General features: G+C 39.5%; 2 protein-coding genes and 1 long non-coding RNA gene across 25 annotated transcripts in view; 1 reads left to right on the forward strand and 2 right to left on the reverse strand.

Moving 5' to 3' along the window:
• Positions 1-593: 593 nt before the first annotated feature.
• TMEM35B (transmembrane protein 35B) lies at positions 594-3,857 on the reverse strand. 6 transcript variants are annotated; one of them, XM_023258458.2, is made up of 4 exons: positions 3,646-3,779; positions 1,903-1,957; positions 1,424-1,605; positions 1,007-1,147 (listed from the first exon to the last, which is right to left on the reverse strand). In XM_023258458.2, the coding sequence occupies exons 1-4, from the start codon at positions 3,751-3,753 to the stop codon at positions 1,121-1,123; spliced, it is 372 nt and encodes a 123-aa protein (XP_023114226.1). In that variant the 5' UTR covers positions 3,754-3,779; the 3' UTR covers positions 1,007-1,120. The 6 variants fall into 6 exon arrangements, 5 of the variants coding, with proteins under 5 accessions (XP_044891461.1, XP_044891460.1, XP_023114226.1 ...); XM_023258456.2 differs by lacking the exon at positions 1,424-1,605 and adding an exon at positions 2,060-2,240 and having other exon boundaries at positions 1,011-1,147; positions 3,646-3,857; XM_023258455.2 differs by lacking the exons at positions 1,424-1,605; positions 3,646-3,779 and adding exons at positions 2,060-2,240; positions 3,194-3,502 and having other exon boundaries at positions 1,011-1,147.
• On the forward strand, positions 3,621-22,948 carry LOC109502220. Of its 5 annotated transcripts, XR_006584154.1 has the most exons (7): positions 3,622-3,763; positions 3,866-4,276; positions 7,083-7,124; positions 13,868-13,979; positions 21,013-21,095; positions 21,471-21,529; positions 22,889-22,948. It is a non-coding gene; the product is annotated as an uncharacterized LOC109502220 (long non-coding RNA). The 5 variants fall into 5 exon arrangements; XR_006584150.1 differs by having other exon boundaries at positions 3,621-3,763; positions 4,078-7,124; XR_006584151.1 differs by having other exon boundaries at positions 3,866-7,124; positions 13,868-14,050.
• ZMYM6 (zinc finger MYM-type containing 6) overlaps positions 5,213-23,471 on the reverse strand; it is a 119,421-nt gene continuing 101,162 nt past the window's right edge. For 13 of the 14 annotated variants that reach the window (XM_045035519.1, XM_019836626.2, XM_045035522.1 and 10 more), the window contains 5 exons: positions 23,018-23,165; positions 21,372-21,512; positions 20,886-20,926; positions 8,842-8,986; positions 5,213-7,130 (listed from right to left, as the gene is read on the reverse strand). In XM_045035519.1, the coding sequence (XP_044891454.1) occupies positions 5,299-7,130; positions 8,842-8,986; positions 20,886-20,926; positions 21,372-21,512; positions 23,018-23,165 (2,307 nt within the window). In that variant the 3' untranslated portion in view covers positions 5,213-5,298. The remainder of the gene's footprint in view (positions 7,131-8,841; positions 8,987-20,885; positions 20,927-21,371; positions 21,513-23,017; positions 23,166-23,471) is intronic. The other variant, XM_045035521.1, reaches the window with a different exon arrangement.

Consider the following 23,471-nt stretch of genomic DNA (forward strand, 5'->3'; position numbering starts at 1 on the left):
TCCCTCAGTAATTGTCCATACACACACACACACCCTTCTGATTCCCTGGGACCTCTGGGATTCATCCCCGGCTTCCAGCATTGCTCTACCATGCAGCATCCCTTGAGTTGGCTGTCCTCTGCTTCCATGTAGATATCCAAGGAGCACTGCACTAAGTACCTACCTCGCCACCAAAGGCTGCAGTTTCAGATCCTGTAAAACAATGATCCAATGCCCATCTTTGTTAGCTCCGCAGATCTAAAGTGCACAAAGTAAAAGAATGGGAGGGGATATCTCACGTGACTGGAAAGCACACAGGCAGAGGCAGGTACTTAGACTCTGCCATAGCCAAGGTGTAAATTTTAAGTATGTAATGCCAATGCTTTAAATGTGCGGGTCTTTTGAAGCAGCACCCTCACTTAGAGGGAAAGACAGTAAGCATGCAAAGGTGATTTACTGTGAAGTTTACAATAGCAAAAAACTAGGGACAATCTAAATGTTCCTTAGTGGGGGCTAGGATAAATATATTACAGTACATCCTCACAACGGAATACTATACAGCCATTAACATCAATGAGGTAAAACGGACACGGAATGAATGGTGTTACAGTATGTTAGTTTTAAGAGACATTTAATAAAGTAATTTATAATTGCCTCATTTCATTAAAAACATCTGTACAAGGGCATACTAAGAGTTGAGGTACAGTTATTAAAAAGGAGTGGATAGTGGTTATTTTTGGTGCATTAAATTTTGAGGTGATTTAAATTGCTTTTCTGTTTTCTATTTCCACATTACATGAGGAATGACAGTATGTGCAACACGTGCTCCTCAAAAAAGAGCAGTGAATGTCTCAGAGAGAAAGCAGGGTCAGGTAGAGAAGATGTCTGCTTCGACACTGAACAGCCCTGGATGCACGGGTAAGAAGGTGGCAGACTCGGCGTTCCACCATGCTCCTGCCGTGATAGTGATGTGGCATGAAGAGAAAAAAGGACTCCCAGGACTCCTTGAACGCACTTGCAAGAGTCTTCTTCCTAGTGGGTCTGACCACCTTCTGAGTTTGGACTCAGAGCTGGCAGATATCCAGCAGCAGCAGGAGCCCCAGGCAGATGACTGCTGGGATGTAGGTGTTCGGTGACTCTTTCAGAGATGCCAGGGTGAAGATGGCTCCTGGAATGGAAAGTGAGGTCCCTGAGGCCCCCTGCCCCTCTCCAGCTGAAGCCTTCCCATTCAACACCTCCCAACCACACCCACACAGAGCCTGAGCTAGCTGCTCTCATCTCTCTGGCCTCCCAAACAGAACCAGGAATCAGAAGCCTCTTAAACTAATGTAGCCCCTCTCAGAGGGTGAGAAAGAAACAGGAGCAATCTAGCCAAATAACGCAGGGAGGTAGGTAGGTGGGCATCTGGGAACAACTTCTAATCCTTCTCCTTTCTTAATCCTACCGGAGGGAAGGTGGAGGTATGGGAAAGATCCGAAAATGAGGGAAGCCTCAGAGATGGAAAGCAAGTCCGGGGGGGAGGGGTGGCAGTGGTGGCAGCAATGGTGACACAAGGCCAGGGGATCCAGAAGAGTCTGAAGTCGTCTGATCTTTGAAGCAGCAGCTGTCTTGGTACATCAGCAGGTCCTGTGGGCAGAGCTGCTACGAGGGGGTGCTCTACAACTGCCTGTCACAGGGAAATTCTCTGCTTTTCTGGGGGCCCTGGCTTCCTTGCTCTCTATTCCCACCTGCCAGACACATAACCCCACCGGCAGCTGCAACTCCATCCCCTCCTCTCTAGGGTAGGGCTTAGGAGAGAGCAGTAGGGACTTTGAGATTATATACATCCATACAATGGGAATACCCTGCAGCCAGCTGAACTGATGAGGTAGGAAGTATGTCTGACAAAGAATCACGTTCTAGTATATTAAGTTTTAAAAGCACCTGTCCTAGTCCAAAGGCCATGGAAAATAGAGTACAGCAGGGAGGGCTCCTGGTTCTAGAAAAAAAGGAAAGGAGGCAACAGTAAAGGGAACAGCCAGATCTTCCATGATCCTCTGCCAGAAGCCCCGATTTCCCCAGCCCAGTTGCACCCCCTTACCCATCATGAGCAGGGTCAAAAGCAAGTTACTGATCTCTTGCAGCATCGGTGGGCCCAGGACCAGCAGCAGCCCAGCCAGCAGTTCCAGCCAGCCCACAGCCTCTTGATAGCCCATGGGATCTGGCTGATAGCCGAACACCTTCAACGGGAACACCTCAGCAAACTGCACAAACAGGGCTTTCTAGGGGCAGCAGGGAATGTCTGTCAGCCACACTCAACAAGGATCCACTGCCTGGGCACTCCACAGGGACATTCTGGGCCTGCGCCCTCAACCCCTCCCCACCCCACCCCCCCCAACAAAGGAGCTACTATTCTAGGTCAGGTCCAGGGTTGAGGTCAGTCTGGAGAGGGGAGGGTCTCCCTGGGGAGGGGCGGGGGGAGCTGAGCTTTGGAATCAGGAAACAGGCTTTACCCTCCAAGAAGGGCTGGATGGTGTGGTGCAGAGATGGACTGATTTTCTCAACAGACTCTCACCAGATTACAACCCAGCCCCAAATTCCAAGACCAGGAAGCTAGGCTTGCCAACTTTAGGAATGTCACAGCTTCTCTTTCTTTCTGCCTGACCTGCTTTCCCCTGATGACACTATGCTGGGAATATTGGGAGGTGGGGGTGAGGATGGAAGGGTAGACGGTTGCTCATTCAACGGATTCCACGATGAATATGGTATGCTGGGCCTGGATCCCACTGCAGTCGACACAAGAGTAGTTAAGGAGGCTCAAAGAGACTCATCGTGCTGAGTTAGGCTCCGTGAGAACTTCAGCCTCAGGCTGACTACCTTTTCCTGCATCGCACCCCACCCCCACTTTAGCTCTACCTCCCCTACTGTCAGCAGCAAGGAAGAAACTCTAAGCGGCTGGCTCTGGGGAGGTATGTACTTCCGCAAACAATCCACCACCGTAAACCAGGGAGGAAGGGCAGAACCCAGGCCTGGGAGACTGAGGCTGGCAGGGGTCTCCAAGTCAGGCTTATTTGAAGGGCTGGGGAATTGGTGAGCATAAGGGCACGAAAGCTTTCCCGAGTCTGGACCTAGCCGGAAGGTGGAAGAACTTGTAGACTTCCCTCTCAAGCTGCCCGGGAAGGGTTCTCTGGATTCTGAGTTAGGGGAGTGTCTAGATTGACTCCGGCTTCCTGACCTGCCGCGTAACCTTTAGCAGACACACTTCACCTTCAGGGCGAGTTTCCCAGCCCACCAAGCGGTAATTCATAAACCCATCCTCATGAACCTCCCAAGAACGCAAACAGGAGAAGGAGGAGAAAGGGGCAGGGAGGGTTCTGGGTCCCCCTTCCATTCCATCTTCTTCCGCCCGGGGTCCCGGCGCATTCTTCCTCCAGCCCTAGGTTTGCCCGGGGCCCCCAGTGCTCAGCTGGAAGATGTGCCCCTTCCGTCTAGGCAAGAGCCAGAGGACTCGGAGGAGCACCCCGGGAGAGCGCCTACGTCTCAGTCTAGCACTGTCTCGCCGGAAGGCAGGCGGGTCCGCGGGGCACCGGCGCGGGCAGGCGGGCCGGTCGCCGCGCGGGGGGGGGGAGGTAACGGCCGCGTCCGCAGTACCCGCCGCCGCGTGGCCGCCCACATCCCGCTGCTCACCATCTGCTCGGACGCTGGAGCCGAAATCTGCCCCGAGAGCTTGGCCGCCCCCGTGAGCGCGAAGAAGCCACCCAGCAGGACGCGCAGAGCGGCGAGCCCGAGCGCCATGGCCGCGCAGGTCCTCCGGGAGGGAAGGAAAGGGAAAGGAAAGGAAGGGGAGGAGAGGAGAGGCCCCGCCGAAACCCTCCCCCTGCCGCCCGCTCGGTTCCTCCCTCCCCAGGGCCACCAGAAGACCGGCGCCAGAACCTCCCGCTCCCCGCCCCCCACCCCGAGGCTGTTGCCACCCTCTTTTCTGGCCCCCACCTGTTGCGAGGGGAGACGGCCTTCGGGAGGGGCATCCCCATCTCTCAGATGGGGGCACTGAAGCCCAGTGGCTCAACTGACCGCACGAGCCCCTTTGAATTCAAGGGGCGTCTCTTGTCTCCCAACCAGTATGACTGAGTAGAGTCAGACTCCAGGAGTAACCATCTACACGTGCCTCGCAGAAGACCGGGGTTTCCTTCCAGCCTGAGCCACCCTAGCTTTGGGATCTGAGCTGCCACCTAACCTCCTCGGGCCTCACTATTTGCATCTGTAAAAGCGATTAAGCCTGTTCTCCTTAGGAACAGGCCTAGCACAATGTCTGGCACCTGTAAGAGCTCAAACGTTATTTGTAAATTAGTAAATTATGAAATCATTAATAAGTCGGTAGCAAGTAATTATAAATTGTTTTCTTTGTGTAAAATATATTTTTCCTCCAATTCCTCTCAGTTGAAATTAAAATATGAAAAGTGTTTGAAAATTCAGACACTTGCAGCATAGGTAAGAGAGACTTGCACTAACAAAACCCTACAGGCCACTCGTGGTCCATCTGCTATAACCTGGAAATCAGTCAGTCTAGACCTTGATGGACAAACTGTGGGCCAAATTTAGTCAGCGGTTTTTTTCCACTGGTTCCCCCTTCTTCCTCCCCAGCTAACAATGTTTTACATTTTTTAATGATAAAAAAAATTTTAAGGCAGCTTTCATGACACATGAAAATTATATGAAATTCTTAGTTCAATGTTCATAAAGTTTTATTGAAACACAGCCACACTCATTTGTCTGTGTATTGCCTACAGCTGCTTTTGTGCTGCAAACCCAAAATTGACTAGTTGCCACCACATGGCCTGCAAAACCTAAAGTATTCACTATCTGGCCTTTTATGGGAAAAGTTTGCCAAGCCCTGGTGTAGAGCGCCACAGAAACCCCTACTCTCCTGCAGCTTCTATTTCTGATCAGCCAAGCTGTTTAGGTCTTTGTTTTCTACGTACCCACAACCTGCTGGGGTGGGTGGCTGCCTGGCTGAAGACTGCAATGTCCCATGTGCTTCTAAAGGCCAAGCAGATTAACATCCAGGTGTGCTGATACATTACAAACAGGCTTTTTGTGACCATTTTTGTCCCTAATCCAGATGATCCAATCAATCAAATAGCTAAATTCTCTGCCTTGGACTATTAAAATTATAATGTATAACTAGGTATAAATGCACAATTATTCCTCAACAAAAAGAAAAATTATTAAAACATATAATCACTGAAAACACATATCCACATTAGGAAATTATATTTTAGGATATTTATACAAAATTTAACACAAAATTATAGACTTTGATCATTAGCAATACCCATCTTACTATTCTTTCTCCTTTACTAATTTTTCTATCCTTGGAATTAAAGATGTGACTGCAAGTCTTAGAGCAGGACCAGAAACCAACAGATTTCTTTGTCTTGACTCAGTCAAAGCGGAAAATGTAGCATCACATAAATAAACAGTTGAAAAGGGCAATAAAAACTTCATTGCCTTTTCATGGAGTTCTGGGTAATTTGTCTTTGCATTTATCCAAAACTGAGTCACAGACATTGATTTAAATATTGACTGTAATTCCAAATCTGAAGATAGCTGTACTAGTTTTTCTTCTTCGAAGTCCATGAGATTACTATCTTTGGAATTCATAAAAGGATTAATTATCCACAAATTTCCTGAACGCAAGTCTTCTTCTGGTGGGTAACAGTCATTGAACATTTGACAAAGTCCTTCCAGGTGCTCAAAAATAATGCTTGCAATGCTTCTCATATTTAAGTCTGATGAGTTTACGAATTCGGAAAATGAAGGGAACATGTCATAATCATTCTCTTGTGTGCGCTTCAACCACATTTTTAACTTTTCCTTAAGTATATCCATTTTATTATACAAATTGAAGAGAGTAGTCATAGTTCCTCGGAGACTTAAGTTGAGTTCATTTATAAGTGAAAAAATATCTGATAAATAGGCCAGCTTTGCAACCCATTCTTCATCAAGAAAATACTTGGCCAAATCTGAATGCTTCTGGTTTAAAAAAATTTCAATTTCATGTCGTAGTTCAAATAATCTTGTTAAAATTCTCCCTCTCGAAATCCAACGTACTTCAGCATGAAGGGGTAGATTCACATGCTCAGGCCCCATTTCTTCACACAAAATTGTTAACATTCGTGAATTTGATGCATTGCTCTTTATAAAACTTAAAATTTGTGCTGACTGCAAAAGAATTTTATGTAAGCATGGAGACAACTTTTCTGCTGCTAAATGCTCACGGTGAATAAAACAGTGTGTAAATGCCACTGTATTCGTGGCGATTTCTTGAATCTTTGCCCTTAAACCAGAACACCTGCCAGTCATGCTTGCAGCCCCATCTGTACAGAGACCAACACAGTGTTTCCAATTCAGAGACTTACTATCAATATATTTATTTATTAGTTCAAATATTTCAAAACCAGTTATTTGAGAAGGCATTTCAATGCAACATAGTAATTCTTCTTTTATATCACTGCAATCATAATCAATGAAACGAATATAGCACAAAAGAAGGGTGATATTTGAGATTTCTGATGATTCATCTACCTGAAGGGCAAACCACTTTGACTTTCTGACTTTTTGAATCAGCTGATCTTCAATGTCTGCAGACAACTCATCAATCCTGTGTCCAATCGTGTTATTAGAAAGAGGAATGGTTTTCATTTTGTCTCCAGCACTTGAACCCAAAACTTCTGAACACATTTCCACTAAATATGGTTTAATTAATTCTTCGGCAATGGAGAATGGCTTCTTGCTGGCAGCAATTTGGAAAGCAATTAAATAAGAAGCTTTCACAAGTGACTTTTCAACTAGTAAACACTTTTTTAAAGAACTATTCTGACATTCCATTTCAAGAGATTTTTGTTCAAAAAAATCTACTGGTTTGTTTTCTAATTCTGAATGTTTTGTCTTCAGATGATGAGAAAGATTTGCTGGCTTCATGTTTTCAGTGGATAAGATTTCTCCACAAATGACACATTGTGGCCTTGGTGAACTTTCTTTTGATCCTGGACAGATAATAAAACCAACTTTTAAATATTCCGCATCATAAGTCTGGAAAAAACCTATTCTTTTTTTCTTTGCAGGTGGAGAATCAAGTTCCGCATCATTTTTCTCATTAGGCATAGGTAAATCTGAATGAAATATTTGAATCACTGTTATTTTTCAAGAAGAAATAAGCAATAGTCTTTATGTTTTCCCCCACACATTTAAAATATCTTTTTTTAGTATTTATATTTGTCAAAAGAATACACTAACGTTGAAACAGAAACCACAGAACTTTCATGGTGCCATTAAAAACAGAATTTCTCAAAAAACAAAACAAAACAAAACAAAACAGAATTTCTCCTTGCCCAAAACTTGGCCACTGACTAGAGCAAAACTATAGGCTGCGGGACATGCAACAGATTGCTGGAATTAGGGCTGAAGTCCACAGGATGCATCAGTTAAGAATAAATTAATTTACTTTTTTAAATTTCAGAAAAAAGAAAACAAATGTTTAAAAAGTTAACATTTGGTGAATCTAGCTGTAGAATATATTAATGTTCATCGTGCCATATTTTCAATCATTCTGAACTTTGAAATTTCTCCAAATTAAAGTTGAAGAAAAAAAAAGGTTAATTAGTAGTTTTAATACCCAATGTATGAGGGTAAAGAGAAATGGGTGTTCTCAAACACTGATGTAATTTTTCAGTTTTGCAACACATATCAAAAAGCCTTAAAAATCTATGATAGCTTTTGAATCTGAAATTCTACTACTTAGGATTTATCCTAAAGACCTAATTAGACAAGTGAACAAAGATTCATTTACACAACTTAACTCAATACTGTTTACAATATTAAACAACTAAAAGCGATCCAAGTGTCAATCTTAGGGGGATGGATAGGTACATACATTGGAATCTATGCATCCATTGAGAATCTCAATGTATATTTAAATTTATATTGACATGGAATATTTCTGATGAGCAATGTCAAAGGAAAAAGTTCACAACAGTACATCTTAAGCAATCCAGTATTTAATCTAGAAATTTTTAAAAAACATATAAGCACACACATACCCACACATATAGATGTCCACAGATCTTTTACTACCTTCCACATGTGAATGTATATAGAATATAAGTTCATGTACACAGAGTATATCATTTTAACAGGAATATACAACAATCAAATTTACTTTGGAAGGAAAACAGGATTCTCCTTGACTCCTACTAAAAGAAATGCACCCTACATAAAAACTCAAGATTACTTGTTGACAGATTATACCTTTAAATAAACTACATATATCCTGTGTAGTAAAATTATCATTAAAAACAAAAATCAAAAAATGCTTTGGGCAGAGTAGGCTATGTAAGTAATTGAAAACATGAGGGTAGTGGCAGTTAACATGGATTGGGGCAGCAATAGTTTACAGCCTTTCCAAATATGAATTCAAGCCATTTTCCTGATCACCAACACCTCAGACACACAGTTATATTTTTAGTAAATGACAAATTAATTCGCATTGTTTTTAAAAAGAAAGAAGAACTACAGTTAAATCATTAACGCTTTTAAAGAAATTTGTATCTTAATAGTTATAATAGTTTGTACATTTGAAAAACAGCAGTGCACAGAGATATCTGTCCACATAATGCTGTGTGTGCAGATGGATTCAATTTAGTAGTTATTGGTGTTAATGACAATAATTACAAAAGGAATAAATCAGATGTTCAAAGGATGTGATGCAAGGATGAATGTTTTCCCGCTTAAGAAATGGTATATGATTTTCTTTGCCTTTCTTAAAAAAAAACAAAAACAAAACAGAGTTAACTTTCCACATAAGCAGAGCACAAGGATACATACCTGTCTGACATTCCTTGTGTTGTGTATGTGGTTTGCAAGAGGTGGCCTTGGTCTGTGTGACAGGCTTGCACAATACTGCTTTGTTCTTTAAAAGCTTGGAAGACTGGGAAGATAGAAGTTTTGTGGCATCTATCTGTGTGTTTCCCTAGTTAAAAGCAAATTCAGAAACCAAAAACATGTTTTTTAGTACCTTAACACTGACCAGAATCACTAGCAATTGAAAGTTGGCACATAGTAAAAGAAACAGAATTCCTGTGAAAGAGTAGTTGCAATAAAGAAGCTACTTTGGAAAATATACACTAATTCCTAAATCTTCTAATTAGTGTCAGTTCCATTCATTAATTTTTTAAAAATACTCTGCCTATAGTAAGGACAATCAACACAATAAAAACAATCTTTACTGATTAAGACAACTGGCTATTCAGAAAAATTAGATCCAACTCAGACTTTATGCAAAATATATTCCATATTGATTTAAGACCTCAACATGAAAAAAATGAAACTTTAAAATCACTGGAGAGGGAGTGGCTAGCTGGCTCAGTCAGCAGAGACTCTTGATCTCGGGGTTGTGAGTTCAAGCCCCACGTTGGGACGAGAGATAACTTAAAGATAAAATATTCAAAAAATAAATAAAACAAAAAAATAAAATAAATTAAATCACTGGAGAACTTTCAAATGACCAGAACAAAGAGGAGGTATTCTTAAAAGAAACACAAGAATTATAAACAAAATAGAAACGACTAATACATTTGACTATCTTGAATTTTTTTTTTTTTTTTTTAAATAAAGGTCTGTATAAAACAAAGCTGAAGAGTAAGCAACAGAGTTAGAGAATATATTTAAGGGGCACCTGGGTGGCTCAGTCTGTTAAGCATCCGACTTCAGCTCGGGTCATGATCTCAGTTTGTGGGTTTGAGCCCCACATCAGGCTCTGTGCTGACAGCTCAGAGCCTGGAGCCTGCTTCCGATTCTGTGTCTCCCTCTCTCTCTGCCCTCCCCTGCTCTCACTCTCTCTCTCTCAAAAATAAGAATAAAACATCCTAAAGGGAGAAAGAGAGAGAGAAAATGTATTTAAAAGATGTTTGCTGGAGTGCCTGGGTGGCTCAGTTGGTTAAGTGGTTAAGTGTCCGACTTCAGCTCAGGTCATGATCTCGCAGTTCATGAGTTCAAGCCCCACATCAGGCTCTACACTGGTAGCTCCGAGCCTGGAGCCTGCTTCAGATTCTGTGTCTCCCTCTCTCTCTCTGCCCCTTCCCTGCTTGCTCTCTCTCTCTCCCTCTCAAAAAATAAATAAAAATTAAAAAATTTTTTTTCATAAATAAAACATGTTTTTCACTCAACAAGTATTTACGGAATGTTTACTGTAACTCAGGCACTGTTCTAAGCCCTGGGGATACAGCAAAAAAAAAGAGAAAGAAAGTCCTGCCTTTATGGGCTTTACATCCCACAGGGAGACACAGAAGATAAACAAGTAAAGCAAATATATATCGTATAATTCCAGGTAGTGACAAGTGCTATGAAAGAAAGCAGGGTAAGGGAATGGAGGGTGATGGTGTGGAGAAAGGCTATTTTTAGAGTAAATATTTGAGCAGAGATCTTCTGAATACTCAACTCAAAAGAACAAACCACACAAAGGCCTGAAGTCAGAGGACTCCAGGCAGTGGGATTACAGATGCAAAAGCCCTGAAATGGGAGAGTCTAGCATGCTTTAGGAACATTAGCAAGAACAAGGCTGAAATAAAGTAAGCAGGGGCTAGAATGAAATGTTTGAAGAGGCTGGCAGAAGCCAAATCGTATAGGATCTTGAAGGTCTTAGTTTCAAAAACAGTAAGAAATTAGGATTGTATTTTAAATATGATGGAATGCACTGCAGATTATATTTAAATTTACTTTTTAAATAAGCAATGGATGTAATAATTTTGAATTATGTAATAATACAAAAGGTATAAAAGTATTTACATGAAAAGTAAGTTTTCCAGCCATCTACCCCCTGTCCAGACTCAACCTTGAATACAAGGTTCGCAGTTTTGTTTTGTTTTTGAAGTTTATTAACTTGAGAGACAGAAAGCACATGTGTGAGCAGGAGAGGCGCGGAGAGAGGCAGAGAGAGAGAGAATCCCAAGCAGGCTCCACATTGTCAGTGTGAAGCTTGATGCAGGGCTCAAACCCACACACCATGAGATCATGACCTGAGCCAAGATCAAGAGTCGGACACTTAACTGACTGAGCTACTCAGGTGCCCTCCTAGTTTCTTACACATCCTTCTAAAGGTGGTCTATGTAATTAAATAAGTTGCTTCTGACTACAAATTGTGGCATATTATTAGCAAGGCTCTAGCACCTTGTACTGTACCTATTAGCAAGCTATCTTAGAGGTATATTTACATAACTTTGTATAAAGCCACCCTAATAACAGCTTTATACATTGAATGTATCATAGGTAATCTGAAGAGTCTCTGCTACTGAAAACTGAATGTTAAAAACATTTGCTATTACAAACAAGGCTTTTTTTTATTACATTTATTTATTTTTGAGAGACAGAGTGAGACAGAGCACAAGCAGAGGGACAGAGAGAGAAGGAAACACAGAATCTGAAGCAGGCTCCAGGCTCTGAGCAAGTGTTCAGCACAGAGCTTGACGTGGGGCTCGAACCCATGAACCATGAGATCATGACCTGAGCTGAAGTTGGACACTTAACTGACTGAGCCACCCAGGCGCCCCAAACAATGCTTTAATAAATACCTCTACATATAAATTAATTCTACACGTGCTAGTATATTTATAGAATAAGGTATTCTAAATTGTGGTTTGGTGGGTCAGAAGACTTTAATTATGTTGGTACAGTCACACTGCTTTCCATAGAAGCACACTATATCATATTATATGACCTTCAGCAATGTACGTGAGCTTGTTTCCCAACACTCCAGTTAATATGGTATTTATGAAACTTTTTGTTATTTCTCAATAAATGAAAAATTATCTAACAGTAGTGTGGTTAGGTATTTTGCATGTTTAAGCATTATTAGTGTTTCCTCTTCTGTGAACTATCTACTCCTGTCCTGTGCCCTGTTTTCCTTTAGCTTTTAAAAAAAATTCTATAAAGTTAAAAAAGAAGGGGGTGGGGGGGACACCTGGGTGGCTCAGTTGGTTAAGCACCTGACGGCACAGGTCATGATCTCACAGTTCAGGAGTTCGAGCCCCACATCAGGCTCTCTGCTGTCAGCACAAGAGCCTGCTTCAGAGTCTCTGTCTCCCTCTCTGCCTCTCCCCTGCTCACACTCTTTCTCTAAAAAATAAATAAACATTTAAAAAATGTTTTAGAAACTTCTATGCATAATTTTTTGAATGAGTAACATGTGACATAAAATTCAAAGACTTTAATATCAAACATGAAAATATACTAATTTCCCTCTTAAATTCTGCCTCAGTCGTTCAGTTCTCCTTAGAGGCAACCACTATTATCTATTCATTGGCTGCCTTCCAGGGCTTTCTATACATATGTATAGGTATGTGGTGGTGGTGGTGGTGTGTGTGTGTATGTGTGTTTAAAACACAAATGGCAGTTTGCTATACCATTTGGCCTTTTTCATTTATTGTATATGAGGCTGTCTATGTCTGTACATATATAGTTACCACATTCTTTTTAAGTGCACAGTATTCTGCTGTAATGGATATAGCGTACTTATTTTAACTATAGTCCCCAAAGAGCTGCTGTATATGCTTGGGCAGGGAATTCCACTCACCAGACCACATGACTAAGTATGAGCTAGGAGAGGGGTATATTTCAGGTTCTACCCATGTAGGCCTATTTTTTTTTTTTTTCTAGTTCACACAGTAACTGAGAATGAACTCACAATGGCCCTGACTATTGATCAAACAATGTGGCTGTTTTCAAGCCTTTGCTACTACAAACAATGCTGAAATCATCCCCGTACATACTTCAATTTATAAATGTGCAAAATATATCTGAAGGATAAATTCCTAAAAATGGAGTTCCTTGGTAATATGGTATTTACATTTTAAATTTTAACAAGTTTTACTAAATTGCTCTCTGTAGCAGTTTTACCAACTGCAATTGACAACATGTAAAAATGCCTTAACAGTGTTATCCATTATTTTTATTGTTGCCAATCTGATAAAGTTGGAATTTCTCTAATTTTAAAGTTGAATATCTTTGCATATGTTTAAGAATAATTTTTATTTCCGGGGCACCTGGGTGGCTCAGTCGGTTAAGCATCTGACTTCGGCTCAGGTCATATCTCATGGTTCATGAGTTCAAGTTCCACGTCAGGCTCTGTGCTGACAGCTCAGAGCCTGGAGCCTGCTTCAGATTCTGCCTCCCTCTCTCTGTCCCTCCCCCATTTGCCCTCTGTCTCTTTCTCTCTCTCAAATATAAATAAACATTAAAAAAATTTTTTTAAGAATAATTTTTATTTACTAGTCTGATGGATCAGATTTTGTTGCCCATTTTTCTACTGGGTGCTGGGTCTTTTTATTGATTTATAGAAGCTCTTTACATATGGAAAAACTGGCTTTTTATGACATGAATTGCAACCTTTTAATTTTTTTCATGTCTTCTGACTTTGAAATGTAGCTGAATTTCCATAACAACTCTTTATGGCTTCTGAGTTTTGTGACATATTTAGAAAGATTTTCTCCACTTGTTTATTAAAGTTCTTTCCTGTATTCTTCCCTACTACTTTATTATTTTTTTACATTTAAATCTTTTCTCCATGTGGACTTCATTTTGGTGGAACTTGTAAGGTAGAAATCCAATTTATTTTTTTCCATATGTATGCTCAGTTGTCACAATGCTGTTTATTGAATAAGTTTCTCCTACTGATCTGAAGTGCTATCTTTATTATTTCTAAATCTACATACATATTTAGGTCTATTTCCGGACTTCTATTGAGTTCATGGCTTCAGTATCAATTGTTTTATCTTTCTAGCTTCATAAAATTTACAGTTCTACTATAATTTTGGAAACTTGCTCTTCCTCTTCCCCCTTCTTTATTCTTCTTTTACAGAATTTCATTGAAGATTTTTAAGCAGTGGAGTGACACAATCTGATTTAAAATCATTCTGCTAACAATGTGGAGAAAAAAAATGCAAAGGGCAAGAATGCAAGCAGGAAGACAGGTAGGAGGTCACTGCAATGAATCAGAGAAAAGACGATGGTGCCTCAGACAAAGAAGGTAGCAGCAGGAATGGTAAGAAGTAAGGAACACTAGAGAGGAAGTCTGGGGTGGAATAAAAGGGTTCTGATTTAGACATATTATTTGAGATGGCCATTAATCATCTAAGTGTATATGTCAAGTAGGCAACTGGATACATGAATCTGGAGCTCAGAGGTCATGGCAAGAGAAATAAATCTGGGAATAAGCCACCATCTAGGGGGTGTTTAAAAACCACGGGACTGTACTGAGTCCTCAGGAAGATTGAGAAAAAAGACAAGTATGTTGACCTAGAAGTTGAAGAAGGTATTTGAAGAAGAAAGGGAGAGCAACTGTATCAAATGTTACTGAAAGGATAGGTTAAATGAGAACTGGAAATTGACCACTGGACTTGCAAAACTAAAGGTTCATGGTGACCTTGACAAGAGCAATTTCTCCCCCTGCCCCCCCGTGTTTGTTTATTTTTGAGAGAGAGACAGAGCACAGTAGGGAAGGAGCAGAAAGAGAGGGGAGACACAGAATCTGAAGAAGGCTCCAGCTCTGAGCTGTCAGCACAGAGCCCAATGCAGGTCTCCAATGCATGAACCGCAATATCATGACCTCAGCCAAAGTCTTAACCAACTGAGCCACCCAGGCACCCTGACAAGAGCAGTTTCAATGGAACGGTGCAAAGCCTGACTTAAGTGCCCTAAGGAAAAATAACAGATAAGGGAGTAAGGCAGGAAGTTGAGGCCACCCTTAGAGTTTTTCTAAAATGGAGAGTAGAGAAATAGGACAATAGCTGAAGGGCTCTGGTGTTAAAATATTTTTCATAGATATTAAGTATTACTGCATGTTTTTTGTGTCAGTGAAAATGAGTAGAAAGAGGTGGGGGCAAATCCAGAATATATAAAGAGATTCTATAAATCAATAAGGAAAAGATAATTCCACACAAAAATGGGGAAAAATTAAGAACAGGAAATGAAAAGAAAATTCAAATGTTCAAAAATACAGACATATAAGCAAAATTGCTAGTTATCAGTGATATGCAAAATAAAATAAGGTATTACTAAATAGACTGACAAAAAATGTTTAAATCTGACAACACTGAATGATAGCAAGGCTGTGGGAAATGAGTATAATCATAATCTCCTGGTAGGAATAAAACTGAAACAGACATTTTGAAAACAAAAATGCAAATACTCTTTGAATTCAAAATTCTACTCTTCCATATCTACACCAGACAAACACCAGCACACGTGCACAAGGAGATGTATACAAGATGTTGATTGTAGCAGAGATTGTTTTAATAGTCAAGACCTGGAAGCAACCTAATGTTCATCAACAAAGCAAGGATAAATAAAATGCATTACTTTCATATAACACTATCCAGCAGTCAATGAACTAATAAGAAATGAATTCAGTAAAGCCACAGAATACAAAATTAACAGACAGAAATCAGTTGCATTTCTATACACTAATGAAGAACTATTAGAAAGAGAAACTTAAAAAACAATCCCACTCACAATTGCATCAAAAAGAACAAAATACCTACAAATAAATTTAACCAAAGAGATGAAAGATCTGTACTCTGAAAACTATAAGACACTGATGAAAGAAACTGAAGGAGATACAAATAAATGGAAAGCAATACCATGCTCATAGACTAGAAGAATTAATATTGTTAAAATGTCCACACTACCCAAAGGAATCTATAGATTCAATTCAATTCCCATCAAAATACCAACATTTCTCGTAGAACTAGAACACAGAATCTTAAAATTTGTATGGAACCACAAAGACACTGAATAGCCAAAGAAATCTTGAGAAAGAAAAACAAAACTGAAGTATCACGCGCTCCCTGATTTCAAACTACAAAGCAATAGTAACCACAATAGTATGGTACTGGCCAGAAAACAGACATAGAGATCAATGGAATAGAACAGAGAACCAAGAAATAAACCCATTCATATATGGTCAATCTATGACAAAGGAGACAAAAATATACAGTGGGTAAAAGACAATCTCTTCAATAAGGGAAAAACCCAACAACTACCTGTAAAAGAATGAAACCGGACCACTATCTTACACCACATGTTGAGTAAGTGTTGAAACTATAAAACGCCTTGAAGAAAACATAGGTAATTAGCTATTTTTCATTTTTTAAATTAATTTATTTATTTTGAGAGAGACAGAGACAGCATGAGTGGGGGAGGGGCAGAGAGAGAATCCCAAGCAGGCTTCACGCTGCCAGTGCAGAGCTCAACTTGGGGCTTGAATCCACAAAACTGTGAGATCATGACCTGAGCCAAAACCAAGAGTTGGACGCTTAACCCTCTGAGCCACCCAGGTACCCCGGCAGTTAGCTATCTGACATAAGTATCAGCAACATTTTTTTGGACCAATCTCCTCAGGCAAGGGCAACAAAAGCTAAAATAAATAAATGGAATTACATCAAACTAAAAAACTTCTACATAGAGAACGAAATGATCAACAAAGTGAAAAGGCAATCTACTGAATGCGAGAAGATATTTGCAATTCATGCATCTGATAAGGGAATATCCAAAATATAGGAAGAACTTATACAACTTAATATAAAAAAAATAACCCAATTAAAAAATGGGCAGAGGACTTGAATAAGCATTTTTCCAAAGAAGACATATAGATGGTCAACAGGTATATGAAAAGATGATCACATCACTAATCATCAGGGAAATGCAAATCAAAACCACAATGATTCATCACCTCAAACCTGCCAGATTAGATATTATAAAAAAGACAAAAAAATGAGAAGTGTTGGCATGGATATAGAAAAAAACCCTCATGCACTGCTAGTGAGAATGTATATTGGTGCAGCCACTGTAGAAAATAGTATGAAAACAGTATGGAGTTTCCTCAAAAAGTTAAAAATAGAATTCCCATATGATCCAGCAATTCAACTTCTAGGAATCCATCCAAAGAAAACCAAAACACCAAAGTGGAGAGATACATACACCCCTATGTTCACTGCAGCATTATTTACAATAGTCAAGATACGGAAGCAACCTAGGTATTCACTGATGGATGGATAAAGAAGTATGATGCGCGCACACGCGCGCACACACACACACACACACACACACACACTGGAATATAACTCAGCCATAAAAAAGAATGAAATTTGCAACAACATAGATGGACCCAGAGGGTATTATGTGCACTGAAATAAGTCAAACGCAAAAAGACAAACACCTATCAGAGAAAGGGAGAGATTCGGGGGCGGGGGGGGGAAGGAGGGACAGGCAAAACAGGTGAAGGGGATTAGGAGGTACAAACTTCCAGTTATAAGAAAAATAAACCATGGGGATGTAATGTACAACACAAGGAACAAAATCAATAAAAATGTAATAACTTTGTATGGTGACAGATGGTAACTACAACTTACTGTGGGAATCATTTTACAATGTATAAAAATATCAAATCACTATGATGTACTGATGTACTCCTGAAACTAATAGGATACTGTATGTCAGTTATACTTCAATTTAGGAAAAAAACCATAAGTTTTAAAAGAAAAAGAAAAAAAAAGATAGACTAAAACTAAGCAAATAAGCCCAATCTAACAATGGTTAATTCTCAACGGTGAGAATACAGTAGAGCAGGAGTTAGCAAAGTTTGGAGTGGACCAAGCCCAGCCTACCACCTGGTTTTGTAAATAAAATTTTATTGGAATGCAGCCACTTACTCATTTATGGATTGTCTATGGTTACTTCTGCACAACAGCAGAGATGAGGAGTTGCAACAGAGTCTGTATGGCAAGTTTAGTCTAAAACATTACTACCTAGGAAGTCTGCTGACTTGTGCACATTTTTTTTAAGTTTATCTTGAGAGAGTGTGTGACAGCACGGATGGGGTGAGAGGGAAAGAGAGAGAGAGAATCCCAAGCAAGGCCCACACTGTCAGCATGGAGGCTGATGCAAGGCTCAACCCATGACTCAAGAGATCATGACCTGGGCCGAAATCAAGAGCTGGACGCTCAACTGACTGAGCCACACAGGAGCCCTGACCTGTGCAGATTTTCATCTTTGTCCTTTTCTATATCTCACCTTCCCCTAAAATTTAAGACTATTTAAATAACTTGAAGGAGAGTCAAACTAAAGTCTGAGAGAAACAAAGAAAAGATTCTAAAACTTTCATTTTTTTTTAAAATTTAAGAGTACTACATATACTTTGCATTGACTAAACTGAAAACATTAATCAGAGCTATTCTATAACACAGTTTATTTTTTTTTAATTTTTTTTTTCAACGTTTATTTATTTTTCGGACAGAGAGAGACAGAGCATGAACGGGGGAGGGGCAGAGAGAGAGGGAGACACAGAATCGGAAACAGGCTCCAGGCTCCGAGCCATCAGCCCAGAGCCCGACGCGGGGCTCGAACTCCCGGACCACGAGATCGTGACCTGGCTGAAGTCGGACGCTTAACCGACTGCGCCACCCAGGCGCCCCTATAACACAGTTTAAATGACTGGTGAATTATAGAGGTACTCCACATAGAGAAAAAATACATAGGGCAGTCCTGTTTAAATGAGGGATGTATTCTTGAAAACCCAGAATAATTCAAAACTAACTGTCCCATATATAGAAGAAAAAGGATGCATTCTCAGGATACATAAATTTGCAACCAATATAGAATATTTTTATAATATATACTAATAACATTAGTATAAAACCTAGTCTATTAATACCCTTATTAATTATACAGTTATGTGCTTAAGAGAATTATTCATTCTGTTATAGCAATTTATTAATCACGTAATTTTAAAATATAACTTAATGTATAATATACAATATACAAATATAAGTACAAAGTTAACTTAATGATATTGCATTAACTACTGCGGTATCCTGCCTGAAAATAACTGAGTAAAAGTTATCATTATCATCTTCTAACAACACAAGTAAGGGGAGAGTTAAAAGGTATCAAATTAGGACAAGCTATCTCGCCACATCATGGGGAAGGCGGGTCTGAGTCCCTGGAAGATTTCTACTAAAGAATGAATCTGATGTGGCTGGTTTTTGCTCTCATTTTCTTTGCCTCTGGGGATTTCTTGATATGCAGACACACTGTCCATCTTTCACCTTGCCACCATGAAACAGCAATCCACATTTGGATCACTTTCTTTAATAATAGCAATTGTTGCTGGAATATGGTCAAAAGCATATGCCAGTTACTTCGCTGCTGGCTGCTGTGCTGAAGGCCCAATAAGTGCCGGGACCCTCTTCCAGCTGCCTTTGTTTTTCTAATTCTAGCAAGTCTTCCTGTATTACTCCATGGAGAACCACCCAAGCGAAATTTCAGCATCCCCTTCACCAACCTTGCACAAATTCACCTTCTTTGTCACTTTCACAGATTGTTTATCAGGCCTGAGGCTGTCGTCTTCCAAGATAAAGCCTCTTTAGATTATGGTAAAGCTGAAATGTTTTGATAGCTTCGGTTAGCAGCTATAGCTTGCCTGCTCATTTTTATACTCTTAAAACTTTGGTAGGCTTTAAAATTAGAAAGCCAGCCATGACTTGTAGTGAACTTTTTTGTCTCACTTTCAACTCCTTTCAAATCATTAAAATTACTTCAGGCCTTAGCACAGGCAATGGCTTGAACTTAGGGGGGCATTACAGCAGCACTGATCTTGCAGCTGAGTTGCCAGGATTTTTTCCGTTTACTCCATTATTCTTGCCTGGTTATAAGATTGTGTGTGTGTGTGTGTGTGTGTGTGTGTGTGTGTGTGTGTGTGTGTGAACTAAACGATGTATCTTCTTTAATGCTGCTTTTGTTTTTTTGAGCATTATCTCAATATTCTGCAGACTGCACTCTCCTAAATGAACAGCACGGGGGATCACATCCTGGTCTGGCCTTTATCACAGAGTTTTATCACATCTAACTTCTGTTCCAAAGATACTGAATTTGGGGTACAGTTTTTTAGCACTAGCACCACTACTTAATGAACTTGAATGACACTGTTATATGACATACAAAAATATCTTTAATTATACCAAAAGCAAATGTTAAGACAGCTACCAAAAACAGTCACCAAAAACATTAACCCAAGATCCAATATATTAGGTTCATGTGATATTGATAAAAGATGATGGGAATTTGTTTCCTGCTAACACAAGATATAGGAAAATAATGACGTAATTTGCAATCCTTTCAACTAGTCAGATTGGAAATTATGTGTTTCCTCAAAATATTTTTTTTAATTTTAAAAAGTTTCACAATACTTCAAATTGGAAACATAAAGTGGGAACTTAAATGTATTTTTACTTTGCACTATTTTCAGCTTCACATAATTTGAAGATGCATAAAATAACACTACACTGAACTTTTTCAAGAGACTTTCCAGTCTAAAAGAAAAATACTTGAATGTAGTAAAAGAGAAAAATAAGCAGCCAGATGGAATTAACAAGAATTTAAAGAAATTAAGGAGCCAGGGAGCCCGGGTGGCTCAGTTCGTTGAGCGTCTGACTCTTGATTTCGGCTCAGGTCATGATCCCAGGCTCATGGGATCAAGCCCTGCACTGGGCTCTGCGCTGAGTGTGGAGCCTCCTTAACATTCTTTCCCTCTCTCCTTCTGCCCTCTCCCCTGCTCGTGCTCTTTCTCTCTCACTTTTAAATTTTAAAAAATTTTTTAAAAAAGAAAGAAAGAAATTCAGGAGCCAGAACACAACGAAATAAATCAGAAATGCATTCTTATTAATGTAACTTTAAGATTCCGAAACAAAATCAGTGCATAATACTCTACTTTTTTTTGAAGACTAAGCGAAATGCATTCAGATACATATTAGAATGCTACATCCAAAATGAAAATAAACCCAAGTGGCATTATGAGGGAAAATATTAACGATAAAACTTACATCTTCAATGACTTTTTGTGTTGCCTCTTTAGTAACTGCACCTGTTATAAATGAACACACACATTATTATCCCCAAAATATACAGATGTAAACACTGAGACCAACAAGTTATTTTCCTCTCACTAAGGTGGGCCAGAGTCTACTCCAGAATTTCTCAAAGAATGGTCCAAGAAAACTGGGCATCAATATCACCTGGGATGCCTGAGAAAGGTAAGGATTCTTGGGCCCCAATTTCATCCTACTACAGTAGAATCTCCGGTGATAAAGGCAACTATATTAAAATCACTTAGGTTTAAAAGAATAATAATAAATTGTACATGCCTCTTCCTTCCCTACCCATGCCAATCTGCCTGCTACCCACTTCCCTCTGAGAAAAAGGGGCATGTTTCCTCACAGAAATATAAAAGTAAGTATTACTAACAAGAGCTACTTAGACAACACACTCAACTCTATAGTCTAATTAAATGCCTTTACATCAAGTCATACCTTTTAAAACACTATTAGTGTTCCCTGTGGGCTGGGCAGGAGGTATTTTTGCCAATGACACCACACTGGTTATAACTGGTGTTGTATTTTTCCTTGTAGAAGGGAGCTCCGTTGAAGTAGTTTGCGCCTTATAAATATTTACTGATTAAAACAAAAAGGTAAGACCTAGTAAAAACAAAAGGGTTACACACACACACACACACACACACACACACACAAAACCCTGTTCGACAACTAAGTTTCCAAGAAACAGTGCAAATATCTAACTCTGTATAATGTAACTCTATAAAAAGAGTGATTCTGGTCAGATTAACATTCATTAGGACTTAAAAACAGCCTGATTTTCTAAAATTATAAACTTCAAATGCTATTTAAAAATATAGGTATTAGCTTTAGAATTAACTGGCCTTTCCTATTAGTGAATATTAAAACTCCTCCACCTAAGCTTGCTTCAAATAAAAATTTAACATGACAGTTTTTATAAAGAAGTTGGTGAGTCTGCTACCCATCCGCTGGTTTGTCAACACATATTATAAAATAAAAATTCTACCACTGACCTGACTGGTCTTAGGGAATGGATGATGACATAAAAGATTGTCACATGGCATATGTGATTAAGATGATGATCAATAAAATTGCAAAGGTAGACAAGGGCCAGACTGTAAGGACAAAGCACATGGATTCTGTCAATTCAACAGCACTCCAGGCTTTGATCAGACAGCATAATATCAAATGGTTTTACCCTAATTCAGAGAAGTACTACTTCAGGGAGCAACTTTAAGAACATGCCACACGTGTAACTATTCATCTGGATATTTTGACCATATTAGCTTTCCTACTTGCAAAATTATTCTTAGCCAAAAAAATTTCTGCTACCTATGAAGAACTGGTCTACTTTATTTTTTCTGATATAATTAATGTGTTGGTTCTTTTTTCCTTGGCTACAATCAAACTCTTGATCAAATCTTACACCAGTCATAGCAACTGTATTAACATACTTCTATTCTCTCCTTCTGTTTGCCCTGATTTTCTATTTTTTTCTAGTTTATTAACTGAATAACATATGCCCCTTAGCCCTGATTTTCTATTTTTTTCTAGTTTATTAACTGAATAACATATGCCCCTTAGTGGAAATTATTTATGTACAGATAACATCAACCAAAAGCAATCAAATCTAATTTTCCTATAAAATACATTTATTGATTCCTTGGTGTGTTTGATTATGATAGCAAAAAGCATCAGGATTGATTTTCCCTGAAGGGCAATTTTTAAGAATTCTTACAAGAGGGACATCTGGGTGGCTCAGTCATTTAAGTATCCGACTTCGGCTCAGGTCAAAATCTCATGGTTTGTGGGTTTGAGCCCTGTATCAGGCTCTGTGCTGACAGCTCGGAGACTGGAGCCTGCTTCCGATTCTGTGTCTCCCTCTCTCTCTGCCCCTCCCCTGCTCATGCTCTGTCTCTGTCTCTCAAAAATAAATAAACATTAAAAAAAAATTTTTTTTTTAATTCTTACAGGAAAAGTTAAGGACATCCAGGCGATTTGAATTCAATAAAATTTTGATGCTATTATATTTACAACTGTGTGTACTAATAGTATATCCTAGCACTGACATAAAGATCCCATTAGCCAAGTTTAATTTTTACCTTTATTTTGTGAAAGAGGGTCATTCATAATTTGTCGATGACAAAACTCCAAGACACAAAATAAGTTACAGAAATGTTTGATGTTTCCTCGCCATTTTATGGACTCACTTAGCTTACCCTGTCGTTTACAGCCATCACACTTGGCCATCTGAGAAAAAAATATAAGACAGGATAGGCTTAAAACCATAAAATAATGAAAAGATAACATTAATCATAAAACCAGAAGGCACTATGAAAACAGGATATGTAAATCAGCTGAAATTACAAAATGTAAGGTTCCTACCTTAAAATACTCTGGTTAAAAATGCATATACTTGGGGCGCCTGGGTGGCTCAGTTGGAAAAGTGTCCAACTCGATTTCAGCTCAGATCATGATCTCATGGTTCATGAGATGGAGCCCTGAGTTGGGCTCCTTGCTGACAGTGCAAAGCCTGCTTGGGATTGTCTCTCTCCT

The sequence above is a fragment of the Felis catus genome, chromosome C1 (assembly GCF_018350175.1).
Source record: "Felis catus isolate Fca126 chromosome C1, F.catus_Fca126_mat1.0, whole genome shotgun sequence".
In the NCBI taxonomy this organism is placed as follows: Eukaryota; Metazoa; Chordata; class Mammalia; order Carnivora; family Felidae; genus Felis; species Felis catus.

Excerpts from the sequence above, each read along its gene's own strand:
- TMEM35B (XM_045035525.1), bottom strand. The coding sequence starts at position 3,349 with ATGGAAGGGGGACCCAGAACCCTCCCTGCCCCTTTCTCCTCCTTCTCC. Across the intron at positions 2,241-3,193 it reads TGCTAAAGGTTACGCGGCAG|AAAGCCCTGTTTGTGCAGTT; the intron begins GTCAGGAAGCCG and ends TGCTGCCCCTAG. Across the intron at positions 1,148-2,059 it reads TTTGACCCTGCTCATGATGG|GAGCCATCTTCACCCTGGCA; the intron begins GTAAGGGGGTGC and ends TTTCCATTCCAG.